This window comes from Dermacentor albipictus, chromosome 8, assembly GCF_038994185.2.
Source record: "Dermacentor albipictus isolate Rhodes 1998 colony chromosome 8, USDA_Dalb.pri_finalv2, whole genome shotgun sequence".
Classification (NCBI taxonomy): Eukaryota; Metazoa; Arthropoda; class Arachnida; order Ixodida; family Ixodidae; genus Dermacentor; species Dermacentor albipictus.
Window position 1 is genome coordinate 97850625 of NC_091828.1, and position 14882 is coordinate 97865506.

Sequence of the window (14882 nt, forward strand, 5' to 3'; positions counted from 1 at the left end):
GTCCCACACGGCGGTATGATGCAAATAGCGCAGTGCGCTCAACATCGAAGGCCGGGCAGCGGGGCAGAAGGTGCTCAAGCGTCTCCTCCTCGCCGCAATCCAAGCACGCGGGGCTGCCTCTTCCTATACCTCTTCCGTGCAGTCTGTGCATTCTGGCGGCCGTGTTGTAGCAGCCGACGCGCAGTCGAAGGAGAAATGTCGTGTACCACCTTTAATTTTTTTTTGGGACATAGAGGCGACACAGTGAAACCAGATCTGTCTAATTAAAACCTTTAAATTTTAATTAGACACGTCTGGTTTCACTCTGTCGCCTCTATGTCCTTTTTGCAATGCATCTGAATCTATAGATAATTTTTTTTCTCTCCTGACGCCAATATGTTAGACAAAGAAAAGTCTTAAAATTTCGTTTCGACAAGTTGGTCTATCGCTAACCTCGCTAACCATTGTTCCTTTCGGGGTGACTTCAGTGTGATCGAGCCACAAGGATGCTTTTCTCGCACTTTATAATTCTATTAGGGACACGAAAAGGGTTCCTGGATGAATTTCTACAATTATAAATTGTTCCTATTATTTGACTTGTATATGTTAAAACATTTTATTTCACAACATTAACCGTATTTTCTTTTTAATTTCTAAATTATCTTTCTTTAACACATGCTCTGCTAAGCAAATTTTATTTGTGTTTTATTTCTAATAAACATACTTGAAACAGCCCGTTTCTTGGTCATTCGTCCGCAGTGGATATGTGTTCAGAAAAAGTTTATTCAACAAGAGACGATACGAACACTGAGTCATAATCACGGTACAATTCAACCAGGACGACCACGTATACAAAGTACGAAGCACTGTATGCACGACACGTTTTCAAAGAACTGTCCGAGTCCTCACTCACTAACACATAACTACACAGACCCACGCAACACACAGTTACACACAAACTAATTGTCACGTTATATGAAATGATGTTGATATATAGTGTACACAGTGGTTATGTATAATGATGATGTGACAGAGACATTTTACATAATTTTGAAGTGTTGCTATGAGATGGGTATATGCAGAAATCATCAGGTATACGAGATAACGCACACACAGAAGTCACAGGCACCTACATTCTGTGCACATTCAGTGAACACCTCTGACGGCCTGGCTACAAGAATTAGGCTGGTCGAAAGTTAAGCCGTACGCGTCTATCAGACACCGACAGGAAACGGCATGACAACTGTCGAAGGAACTCTTATTCCCCAAGGAAGAACAAGTCCTCCAACAGAAGCGGCAGTAGCTCAGAGTAGAGCCTCCGCAGAAGTGGTAACAGAGCGCGGCGATGATGTCCTGCGGCAACTGCCTCGCACCGGTTACGCTTATAGACAAAAGACCCCCGCAGGGATTAAAAGTCGCGCAACACTGCCACGGGAGCAGCGACCAGATGTAATAAAGCGGTCAACTCCAAGGCCACGGAAACCAGTATGCACGGCCCTCCAAAACACCCTGACAACGACGCATTGCAGCACCACATGATTATTGGATTCCCGTAGGGGGCAATTTGGACGCATTGGATATGTGTCTTGAAAAAGCTTATTCAACGTGCCAGTGTTTAGAGAAGTAGTGGGAATACGACAGGGTGAACGTATTCTCCCGGTTGACTTGGTTCAGTCCGACCACACTTGGTTTTCTAGTGACGAGGGGACACACATGCTGTGACGAAACTATTTTCAATCCTCGGATTCGTCCACAAACACTTCAGTCGTTTTATTTTCAGTTCTAATCCGCTTCCTTTAATTCTATATCTAAATCTTAACCGATCGATTATAGTGGTACGAGCCATTATCAGACGGGAAACAACGCAACACTCGACGGAGCCGTTTAGTTGGCGTGCGGCGCAGAGGAGGATCGCCACTTTCTTCTATCTTGTCGCCGCTTTACTGATGTTAGAAAAAAGTGGTTGGAAATACCTTTTCGAAGAATTGGCCTGGACTTGACAGAACCTGCAATTCTTTCGTTCGGAGCGCCCACTTTGGGATTCAGCCACAGGGATTCATGCTCCGCTGTCCGAACATTCCTTACGGAATCTAAACAATGCCCTGCTAAATTCCTTTCTTTTTGTTTTTACTTTTAAATTAATTATAACTCATTCAATATGACCTTCCTGATTTTATTTAACAGGTAAATTTGCGCTATTCAATGCTAGTTCAATAGCTATTAGGAAATTTATGCTCCATAATAATTTCGAATAATCCACCCATTTCTTGGCCAATCACCCATCGTGGGTAGGAGCCACACGCATCACAGGCTACAACAACAACAACAACAACAACAACAACAACATCATCTTGATCAATCAACGTCGTCGTCGTTCTCATCGCCGCCACCGGCTCGCGACCACGAGGCAGCGGAGCGAGAGACGTCGTCTTCTGTCAGCATGGTGTGGACGGGCGGCGACGTCTCGGAGGCGGCCGAGTCCTCCGAGCTGTTCGCGCGACGCATCGCCCTCTTGAGACCGGTGCGGTGCGAGCCCACGATCGACGAGGACCACGTGCGGTACGTGCAGACTCCTCGAGAGGCCGAGCTGACGGAACGCGTCTGCGTCCGAGACTGCGTGGTGGCGTTGGCCACTGCCAAGCTGCGGCGTCACCTGTGCGTCACCCTCATCAAGGCCGCGGGACCTCGGCGAGCCCTCGTACTGGGCGAGCGCGTCGGCGAAGCAGACGACTTCCTCGGCTTCCTGCGGACACTCCTCCCGGTCGACGTGCGCGTCCTCGGGCGACCGACGTCCTGCTGGTCGCGGGCCATGTTCGAAGGCGTGCGACTCGTGGAACCGGACGTCTTCTTGGAGTTCGTGTCCAGGGGCTTGCGGCCGTCCGGCGACATGTTCGGGGTCCTGATCCTGCTAGACTTTCAGCGCTACCTGGAGCCGGAACACCCGTACCGCAAGATAGTCACCGCGATTCAAGACTGTCGGGACGGAGAACGAGAAGGGTCGTCGCAGAGCAGGATGCGGCTGCTCGCCATCGCCAGCAAGCTGGACGTCTGCAATCTCGATTCTCTCGAGTCGGTGCTCAAAGTTCTGAGGACGCCCATGAGGCTGACTTGTTGCCTCGGAACGGCAGGCAGGCCGCACTCGAAGGAAATAGAAATACAGGTGGGCCGTCGCGTTTCACTTGTCAGCCTTCGTTAAAAACGTTAAAAAAGGGTGTCGTTTCAAACTAGTGTATTAGGCGAAACGCAAAATAATGTAGCGACCGTTAAATTGTGCGCACGCAACAGGGAATGCTGTGCCACCTTGACGCTTCTTTCTGGCTGCCCGATGCCAGCCGAGGCCCTTGAATACGCCAAATTATAAGTCTATTTTTGCTTTTAGGCATAGATAATATATATCTTCAGTACCAGCTCCTCCTCCGTCCGAAACCGTACCGCATCTTCATTGCACGCCTCCGCACGGCATAATGTAGTTGCGAAAGAGAACATTGAAAGAAGCTCAGCTATCCCATGAAGCCACGGAAATGAGTTAGCGTGAATGGCTCCCACGTCTATACAAGTTCACGCTGTGTGGGACAGCTGTACATATATTATAGTGCATTCACCGATGTTCACCGACACATAGAACATGAGTTGAATGGCAGTAAATCCATGCATTTTTTAGACATCGTTCTTGTTCGCAGCTCCGTAAACCTATTTCACTCAACCAGCCTCTGAAGACATATTCTCGACTTACTATTTTCGAGTGTACTTCCTTGACGTCTTTCGCGATGGTAAGGAAAATGAAGCTCTTTCTGCCACAGCCTTTGTCGATGCTTGTTGCTGCTGACTCCTGGCTGCTGTCTTGCACCACAGGACATGAAGTGTCGGGCTTGAACTACACCCACGCATCCTGTATTAATGGCGATATACCGATGTTCTCGGTTCAAGACAGTACCGCATCTAACCCCTTCACCTTATGGCGCAAGAGTAGCTGTAAAACCTTGATGGTCTCCCTCCGACTAAGTGACCATGCACACTGGTGCGATAACTTCAGTGAACATTACATGGCACATGGTGAAACCCGGAAACTCGATAAACACAGAAAATGCCCTTTATAGTACTCTCACGCTTTTTGTTCACCCTATAAAGGAACGGCGTTGTGTGACCTTCAACAGCGTTTGCTTGGAGCTCGAACCAGGTTGACCATCGGAGATGGTTCGGCATGGAAAGACGAGATGACGCAAAAACAAATTGCAGCAGTTCGTGGATCATTACGGGTGAGCGGTGCGCTCCAAGGAAAAAAGTGCAAGTGGAGGCTCGCTGGCTTTTTTATACCCTGCACCATCCGGGCAATCTCATTCTCTCCTGCTCCCTGGCAGAGTGGCTTGTCAGGACACACAGAAAAACACGGAGGGAAGCTACTCCTTGGCGTAGTGGGGGTGACCGTAGGCCACGTAGGGTCAACGCACACAGTGGAGGACGGGGGAAAACCACTGCTTGACGTAGTGAGGTTGAACGTAGTACAAAGGAGAGTAGGATTTGTACATTCCGCGCATAATCTCGTCGCACAAGTCTTTTCATGTTGATGAGCGTGACGATTAGGCATGTCGTGTAAAGGGCGTTTGCCATACGTTCCATTCACTGACGTCTAAAGTGAACCGTAACGACCCTCTGTATTGTGCACGGCGTTCACGTGCGCGGCACGACTGCTTAATTGGCAACTGAAACAAAGAGTGTCTTCCGTCCAGGTGCGCAAGCTTCATTTAGACCTCCGGATCTTGAAGCCAGCTGGAACCGCTTCCTTCTTCGACGCCGACGAGGTCAACAAACTCGGCAAGACCCTGCGGGAGCACGGCTTCCTTGCTGCGCACCTGCAAGCCGAGAAGATAGTCGCAGCCGCACCGAGACCCGTCCCGAGAGATTTCGTGTCCCAATGCAGAACTCGGCTCGCCGCTCTCAAGGCCACCGCTGTCCTGGAGTGCTGCCGCGGGAGGACTCTTGCCCTGGTGACGTCGACGCGGTTGCTGCGCGACCTAAAGGAGCACATCCGGAGAGACGGTTCCGTGCCACTCGTCGAAAGCCAGGTGCCCGCCAACGTCTCTCCGGAGTCTTCGGTTGTCCTGGTGGCCACGACGGGAGACCTGCCGACGCTGTCGCGTCACAGCTGGGGAGCCGTCGTGCTGTGCGACCTGCCTTTCGGCGTCGCCTGCGACGCGCTGCTCAAGAGGGCCTCCAGCGTGGTGGCCCTCGCGGCGGACCACGAGTGGAGGGCCTGGAAGGAAACCCTGCAGCTGCACGATGACTTGGAGCTTCTTCTGCAGCGTGTCAATGAGTGAGCGCGCGTATGGAAACGAGGAAAGCAGATTGAGCCACCAGTGTCAGACTGGACATATAGCCGCAACACTGCTTCGTCAACGCATGCTTCAAATGATACAAATTACGGTCGATGCATCGACGTGAATGGACGTGAAGGGTGATCTCGTTTTTAATAAATACAAACGAGCGAATCGACGAGTACAAAAAGAACTTATATATTGATAATAAAAGAGATTTACGAAATAAAATTGTCTCGTTCAAATGCATATTCGGCGACGTACAGTGTGTTTCGGTGTCACTGAAAAAAGTGCATGGCATTTTTGTTTTGGCTTGCCTGCGGCCCAGATAATGGGGCTTTTGCTGTGCACAGTGTTACGTATCTGGCGAAAATACAAAACTTCTTTGTTTGGTCGCCATCAGGGTAGGTGTTTTATTCGCAAATAAGATATCCAGAGCTTGCCAGTTTATTTAGGCAGGAACGACACCCTCGGAAGCCTGGCGTGTGCATGACGCACGTGCTGCCCTCACGGAGGTGTTTGCCTGCGATCCCGGCGGGACCATAAAGATTGACCTCCGCAAACTGGCTGCCCTCACAGGCCATAGGCTGATTCTTTCTTGGGCATATAGCATAGGCCAAGACTGGCTCAAAATAAGCACACAGTGGAACAGCCAGTAAACGGGACGTGCAATTAAATGGACGTTGACGAGGTTATAGGAATTTTATTTGCGGTGAATAAAGTTTGGATGTAGATGTTGAGCCTAGATTTTAGCGGCACGTGCCCATCTGGGAGATTGGCGAACAAGTGAGTAGTTTAATATAACAATATATGCTATACATATATATGGAGCTGAAAGGGGGAAGCCAGCATACCCAGTTATCGAAGCATTGTCACGTTTTCTGCGAGTTTTGTGTAGAGACCCTGAACTGCAACGTGAAGGCACTGAGCTTTGCACAACGAAACGACATCTCCAACAGCTCCTTCACGAATGTCACCTATCTCTACCTGAAGAAAGTTCAGAAGCATAACAGCTTTACAAGTTGGTTCTTATTGCCGACCGCTATATTACCAACGTGAAGGTACCCATTTCTCTCTCCGTGTGCGAGGACAATGTAGATATCTCATGTATGTCGTGGTAGAAACGCTCTTTGATTGGTGTAGACGCAGAGATGGCGGTGTAACATCTTTCGGTGAGTTATAATTTCAATGCGGTATCTTACTGTCGTTCCTATCATCTCGCGGTATTAGAAGTACTCTTCAAGGACGCTTTAAGGTCATCTAGGCAACAGTCGAGACGGGTTATTCGAAAACGTAATAACCTTTCCGTGCGCAAGCTGGCTGGAGGCTTACTTTATTCTTTGGAATGGCGATAAGTGTATCAGCGACACCTCTGTTTCACTTATGAAAACGGAATTTGATATGCTAGGTAAGCTTTCTTTAATGTATTTCGTGCTCTTAGCTGTGTGCATGCCTGGCGAATTCATCCAGCAAACGAGACCATAAGCTACGCATTTCCTGTTGACATTGAAGTCCTGATCTATTCTGTGCCTCAGGACGCATTGTCTGCTGCTGTTCGGACGTGTAATGGTGAGAAAGGACGTTTGTTTTCAAAATACTGTTAGTATATGTATGGACAACTTCTTAATTTTACTTAAGACCTACCTGAAGAGCACGTTTACCTCGTTTAACGACCGGTTGTCCTTGCATAAGAAAGGCATATGCATGGGATCATGGGTGGCACCTTTATTTTGTGACACTTTCTTGTCGTAAATACGGTAAAACTCTCGACAGCAGCTTTCACGGTACGCATGTGCTCAAATGGTTCAGAATGTTGATAATTCTGTAATTGTTATGGATCGAGGATGTGCTTTTAACTCTTTTGAAAAGGTTTCACGTGGTTTTAAACTTCACGAAAAAGGCTTGTTTTTCTGCCTTTTCAACTCCGCCTTGACAATGTCCTCGAGTTCTTGAATTTAAACCTTTTGTTTTCAAAGGACTTTTGTATTCAGGACTGTGCCCTGAATAACAAGACATTTTCTCTCATGACTCCGCGCACTCAAAGCTCGTGAAAATAGCTATTGCTACACTACACCCTTAGCTGGGTAACCCTTAGTATAGGTGCACAAATTCGCATTTATAAGGTACATTGTAACTAATATATTATAAGTTACATTGTAACTAATACAAAATATAAGGTACATTGTAACCAATATAAAATAAAAGGTACACTGTTACCCTTGAAAAATATGCAGCTTTAGAGGTTACGCTGTAGTCCTTTATTTTCTAAAAGCAAATGTAACCTCTAAAGGATGTGTTAAATTTAGGGGTTACTTCAGTAACTTATACGGATATTTTCTTCTTGATTGCATTCTATTTTTATAGCCAAACTAGAAAATTTGCACTGTTCCACTACAAGATATTGCCATCTCGAATTGGGGTGATATTGTCATGCCTGCCAGCTGGCTATCTTCTCACCTCAGATTATAGTTATGCTGGTGTCTAAATTGTGGGACTATAAAAGAAGAGACTTTCACTGTCAATGCATTTCATTAAAGCTTTAAAGAGAGCATGTAATTTGCTCGGATTGGTATCGACCCAAACATTTTTCTTTCAGTCCCATAATTCAAACTTCTACATGACAATCTGTGGCGAAAAGAAATCAGAGGCAACTGACAGGCATCACAACGTTGGCCCCATTCGAGATGCAGAACATTTTGAATCATGACGCCATGATAGATTTAATAGGTTAGCTATAACAATACAGCGCAATCACAATAAACACATCTGAATAAATAGCCGAAGTAACCCCTAAATTTAACATAGCCTTTGGGGGACAGTTCCTGCTTGACTGCTAATATAACTCAGCTGTAAGTTTCTAACATATACTGCCTCTAAGTTAATGTCCCTCTAAAATATGTGGAAGCCAAAAATACCTACAGTTCCTAGAGTATTACATACTTGGGCAGAAAAGCCACTATTTATTAAAAATCCATTTTCCAAAGGCACAAATTACTTGAAGTACACTCAATGAAGAAAAACACTTGGGGAAGCAACATATGCATGAGTATTGTAGATTGGCCATAATAATTTAGTTCAGGTGAGCAAAAGCATACTGCAAAGCGCTGCTGGCAATAATATTGTGACAATGAGTTGTTTTAATGTAGTTGAAGGCAATGTCATTATTTCACTTTCTAACTGTGCACCTAGCCTTTGTGATAAGCTGTTCCGTTTAATATTCTGTGAATGTTCCCGAAAAATAAGTTGGAGTACTCTCAGGTACGAAATTCTTTATTACAAGTTTTTGTTCAACAAGGTCCGATACAAAAATACCATCCATGAGGCCTCCCATATACAGTCATTGAAGCACAACTGTGTGAAATGAAAAACATCAGCATTTATGCGACTTAATAACTGCAATACTAGATTTCTGCACAGGCACAGATATATATACCGATCTGCTCACTTAGCAAAGGGCAAATAGAGTGCATTACATTTTGCAAAACAACCATCTACGTGGGTGAATTAAATGCTGAAGCTATGTTTATAAGAAATTCTGAGGCCTATGAATACACAAATGAAATAAAATTAACCAGCCTTCACCACAAGGGAGAGGAAAAAATGACTAGAGCAAGTAAATGCACTGCTTGTGACTAGAAGTAAACAATGTATGACGTGAAAAAAACAGCTGCTTATGGTGTAAGCCTCTCCCACCTTTGGAGCTAACCAACCGCATTGAAGTAAATCCCACACTATGTTGTTTTTTTCTTTCACTTTAGAGTTGGTGAAAAACATGGAAAGCAGCGCGAACAGCACTACTCCCTAGATTACATTTTTATTGCTTAGGAGCGCAAAGAGACGTTTCAGACGGGTAGAAAGCAGTCCTTTCACTAGCTTGTCTCCTGGCAGCACAACATTTTGCACGAGAACAAGCATTTGGTGAAATGCAAATGGATATTCTAGGTTCTTAACATAATATGCCAAAAGGAAAAAAATAAGTGCCCGTTGTATTCCAGACGTGGAGACAGTGATGACTTCGGCTTGGCTGCCAGCAAAAATACATGTCTTGTCAGGAGCGCAGTAAATGTGAGGTGCTGTTACTTGGAGCTCATCAGCTGGCAATGCCATCTATGAAAAGAAATTAAAGATGACATAAACCACTGCCCAAAATTTATTTATGTAGTTTAGAACACGGCATGCATGTCGCATTTTCCCACATAATAAAATAAAAGAGATGTACGAACAAGGGCAAAAGGAGAGAAGTCAGCTAGGAAAGCTGGCAAACTAAACCGGGCAGGTGTGTTACTCACAGTCAACATGCATTGACTGTGCCTTGGTAGTTTGGATTTCCTAACTCACTGAAAACAACTAACGCTCAAAACTCGCATCTGTAGCCTAGTGTAGGTTGTGCCAGTTCCCCTGCGCTGTTCTCTTAAAAGTTCGCATCTCTTTACGCAAAACAATATCCACTGTCAAACGTTAAACACGAACGAGAGCACGGATACCTGTCCAGCTCAGCTGCATTGCACGGCTCCCGACGGCAGACGACGGGCGCGGCTGTGCTCGCATCACTGCCGACGGCGCCGCTAATATTAGCGTATTTTTTGCATTGTGAATAATTATTGCGAAGAGCGACAGCAACGGTATGAAATATTTCGGTTTGTGAGCGTCGGTGATTCATTCCGAAGCGCCATAAGCCTTCGCTTCGACGTGAACCGGAAAAGGCCTAGCGACGATATCGGCGCCGCCGAGCGATGAGCGGCGGTAAGGCTGCCGACGTTGCCAGAACGACCACTCCTCGGTCGCTACTTCACTGTACGGATGCGACACAAATGAGTCCCGGTAACATCATATGATCACATTCTATCTACGGCAAGTAAATCTCGCCGTTCGCGAGGAAAGCCGCCGTCGAACGGCGGCCCGCGAACGGCGCGCGGCGGCCTGCCGTGCCGGTAACGTGGACGAGCCCTAAAGTGTCGTTTTTGAGCGTGGAAGAAACACGGATGCATTTCCGCGCAAATCGCTGCTTACCCCTTTGCTTTCACTCTCTTTTTTTTTTGCACTTCCCTGACCTATAATGAAACAAAAGCTGCAGCATAGCATGCTGAATACAGACAAACCAGTACAATGCAAGAACACTTACCAAGTTCGTCTATTTTCCCATATGATCCGGGGCTGTGGTCGCAGTAGTCACAGCGAATGTTCGCCGAAATGAGGACACTGAAGCGCTCACAGTCACAAAATGGCTCTTTGCAGCGGCCGCGCATTATCCCAAACAAAGTCTCTGTTCGTCACTGCCATTGCCACTGACAAAATTGGCGCCGAAACTAGCAACAAAACACACATACACAGCTCACAACGCCATGTTTGCAACTACATCCCGTCATGCAATGCTAAAGCTATATACGGAAGCGCAGAGAGATGACATAACAACATGGCCGCTGCTTCTGTACTGAAGTGCAGCAACAAAAGCATGATTCGGACATTCTAATCCGGCTGCACATATTCAAACGAAAGCAGGTTCATTGAGGGTAAAACAAAAACACAAACTTATGGACATAGTGCGCTCTTGGAAACAATGCTGCTGAATTGAACAGAATTATTCTTTGTAGCTATCATGGTGGTAGAACTTCAGCCAACTGTACTTTTCATCTGTCTACACGGCTCCGTGGTAATGGAGCGGCTGTATGCGGCTTTTCCGTGCTGGGTTTGCTGCGCTGACATGCATTGACGCGTTGCATCAACCGTGTTGCTGCTGTACAATATAGGGAAATGTGGTGTGTTGCAGACGTTGACTCGTACCGTTGCTGAGTGCACAAAAAATAATGGGAGAAACGTGCCAAGCGTTTTAATGATTGCATTTTGTTTGCTCCGAATTGGCACCTCGGCTGCAAAGATTGTTTCCCAAAATGCTCAGTTAATATATCTTCCGTTGGGGCAACACTCATTAAATTCTTTGGACGCTTTCTAGGTAACGACGCATTGCGCTGGATGGCTGTGATATGAGGAAAATGTTCGTACATCAGTCTGCGATTGAGCTTGCTCCATGAATGCACCCAACCAAATTCGCATTGAGTAAACACGGCAAAAGGCCCTTCCAGGTTCCTACCATATAATAATAATAACCATGCTCCTTTTTTCTCCCCTCATGAAGAAGGCAGAAGTGCCAGAGGAGCATTATTTTATCATGTTATAAGCTAAACGTATGTCAAAAGGGCTCCCCAATCCGTGAATGCGAGACCCATTCGAAACAACAAAAACACTTGCGGCGGCATGTGTCGGCAGCGGCATGCGACGGCAACGAGATAGATTTCTGCAGGACACATGTAGGGTCTGTGAAAAGCGCTAATTGTATATAATACTTGCTCAGTCGATGGTTGTACTTCCGGCAAGAATCGTCATTATTCTTGCAGAACGTTCTTTTCCCGCGGCCTACTTCCGATATGCGGCTCTGCCGGCTCAATGAGTAATTTGCTCTCACTCAAAATTTGCGACTGAACACCCGTACAAGTGCTTATCAAATGGATCAACCATGTGTGCACGCAGGTAACTTATCCTGCGCTTTGTTAATGTGTAAATTGCAAACTTCCCCTCCCTATTTATAGTCTCCGTGGGGTGTCGGTTAAAGGTTACTAAAATTCTATAGGTTACAATATAGAGGTTACATGCTGGCAGCAGATCAATGTAACTAATAAGCAGCACCCGTCTCACTCAGTTTCGTCATTGTAACCCTTAGCATGAGCAATATAATGAAAACATCAAAAGGACGGGCGAAGTAACCGTTATTTTATTCGTTACTCATGTTTATAGGTATACTTATAGGTTACCAAGATTAGAGTGTATGTTTGGGGTCAGCACTCGTGAGGTCTTGCGATCACAAGATGCAGGTCCGTTTCAACAAGCAGATAATTACGCTTTCAAAGAGCCGGCCACCCCTCAATCGGTTCTGATGTCAGTGGCCGAATCCCAGCAGCAGAAGCTGAAAAAGCGGGCACACAAGGCGATCGAGGCAACAGTCGTTGATCGGAGTGGCCAATGCAGGAAGTCGTGCCTCACGTGCTCAAGATGAACCACAACTAAAAAAATAAAAGAAGTGGCGAATAGTAACGGAGTGTCTGTCGTGTCCTCCAATCCCAACAGGCTGGCCCAGCTGTGTCCCGCATAATGGACAACTCTAAGATAGATTGCCTAGTAAAAGACGTCAAGCCTTACATTCCTTGTGCCACCGGGAGGGGTCCATGAAGTCCCACTGTCGTGTGGACAGTCCAATGTACGGCAAACTGGCTGCTGCGTCAATGATCGAATGAGGGAACACGCCAATAACTTGAGAAGGAATTGACTGCGTATCCTTCAGCGCACTGAAAGGTGCCGCTCCGATCGGCCGAGATTTCATGATGTGAAAGTCCTGGGCCGAAGAAAAAAGAAAAAACGTCACGTGAGCTATTAAAAGCGCTTTACAGAAGCGAAAGAAAAAAAAGTTGTGCTTGTGTCAGTCAGACTTCTGTTGCTTTGCACAACGTGGAGCATACGTTTTTAGTATCTTTCAAATCATTTCGCTGGTTCTGATAATCGCCCTCTGTAGTTTGCCAGATGGGGCAGGTGCGCCGGCGTGTTGAGAACCGTACGTTTACTGTATCTCGCTGGCTTTCGAATAAGGTTATAGTAGCACCTGTGACGTGTGTACGTGTGTTTTCGGTGATTGTGCCTTCACGCTTCAATATGTCGTTGAGGTGCAGCTGGCCTGGCAATGTCTGTGAAGTGTTACAAAATATTGCTATTGTTCCTATTGTCATAATCTGTAGATTCATTTCACCCAGTTTGCGATATTGCTCTATGTATCTGTGTACGTATCTCCGTGCCTAACCCCTTTCCCACCAATTCGGGTCGCTGGGTGGTCCAAGGCCGAATGACCAGAGCGCTGGGCTACTGTGCTGAAGGAACCGCGTTCAAATCTAACCGTTGGACCAACTCGGCTAACTAGCCATGTGGCAATCGGTATGTGGTGCTCCTTAATTAACCTTTTTGACGCCGAATTCGATCATAGGATATGTACTACTGGCTATGTGCCGCTCTTATATAAGCCTACTTGACGTCTGCTGTGGTCACTGCTTGCGTGTCAATGTGTTTGTGCCACCTTTCATAACAATCATTATGAAAAACATTACATCAGCAATTACGCACCAACCATAAGGAGATTGCTAATTGCGTTAAATACACGAATCACCTCTAAAGGATGAATACACCCCCAGCCAATATTTATGGGCGTGAGCGCTATTATTCTAGGCTATAATGTTTCCTTCTACGGGGACCGCTGCGGTATTCTTAACGCCTTACTATTAACGCGATATGTTTAAGGGCTCTGTGTCGCAGAAAATCAGGTGTCGTCGGCGGCGGAGTTGTCCGTGAGCGAAAATTTCCGTATATAATTAGGTGTATGTATGTACCACGCCTTGCTATATGACATGCGTTATATGACGGTCACATTGCCACACCATTCTATCACCAAGGTTGCTCATACCTACCTCGACAAAGCTTTGAGAACGACAGCCCAGAAACAAATGTCATGAAACAAAACACCGACAGCGCATGCCTTCTGAGTTAAATCTTCTCGAACTTAAATATTAAAAGTACGAAACAATAACAGAAACCTGAAACTGATGCAACTTCTCTAGCGCGGCTGTGCACTACCTCCGGGATCGGCCCATACAAGAGGCATCGTTTCTACCAGAAAGCTCGTTCATGGCATTCGCCGCCAGAGGGAGAGAGAGACGTTCAACGATAAGAAATGCAGAGAGGTCGGCCTGAGGTATATTCCTCTAGCCAGCTACTCGGCGTTGAGGGAAGGGAAAGAGGGAAAGAAAGAGGGAAGAAAGAGGCGCATGATGGATGACGATGACGAGAGAAGGAAGATGTAGAACATATGGCAAACAATTTGGCATGCTCAAAGCCTACAGCGTTTTCCAGTAAACATTACGGTTACATAAACTGCAGTTGCCGGGAAGCGTGCGAAGCAGTCAGGGATCTTTGACTGCTATCATGTTCCTCTATTAAAGGTGAAGCCTAAGCGTCCCCCAAGTTCTTTAGTGACCCGCTTCATTTTCCTCAACTTTGGCCTTTTGCTGGCCCTGATGAAGTCGCACCGCCGTTGTTACCGGCAACGGCCACTCGGCTACAGGAAGCTATAGGTAGACAGCGAGCTCTAGTTCTGTCTTCGTCATCACGTCGGCGCCTGTTCGGCAGTAGGCAACAATTCAATAATGTACACGGAGGTACCTATATTTCTGTTTTGAATGCGAGTAGCGTTCTAGGATACGCCAAGCATTTTCCGTTATCTGTCTGTCTATCTGCTTTCCGTGTGTCTCCAAGTGGTTGACCCAACCCACGCTAACTTGGGGTAGTCCATAGTCTACAGGGAAGATAATAGTCGTTGCGCATACCCAACTGACCAAGTTGTCTGTTCCCCAACTGGGTATTCCGAAACTACCCGTTGAGCCAAGTTGCCGTGGCCCTGGAAGTGCCTGAAACATCCTAAGAATGCTAACTCCATTAAGTACACCTTTATCCCCGCTTGTGGGTATGTGCCGTTCTCTGAATCATCATCATCATCCTCAT

At 46.5% G+C, this 14882-nt stretch overlaps 1 protein-coding gene across 1 annotated transcript; it reads left to right on the plus strand.

The window, feature by feature from the left end:
* The first annotated feature begins 2251 nt into the window (after positions 1-2251).
* LOC135912878 (uncharacterized) lies at positions 2252-5540 on the plus strand. Its single transcript, XM_065445453.1, has 2 exons — positions 2252-3139; positions 4707-5540. Exons 1-2 carry the CDS (start codon positions 2420-2422, stop codon positions 5292-5294), a joined length of 1308 nt encoding a protein of 435 aa, XP_065301525.1. The 5' UTR covers positions 2252-2419; the 3' UTR covers positions 5295-5540.
* Positions 5541-14882: the final 9342 nt, after the last annotated feature.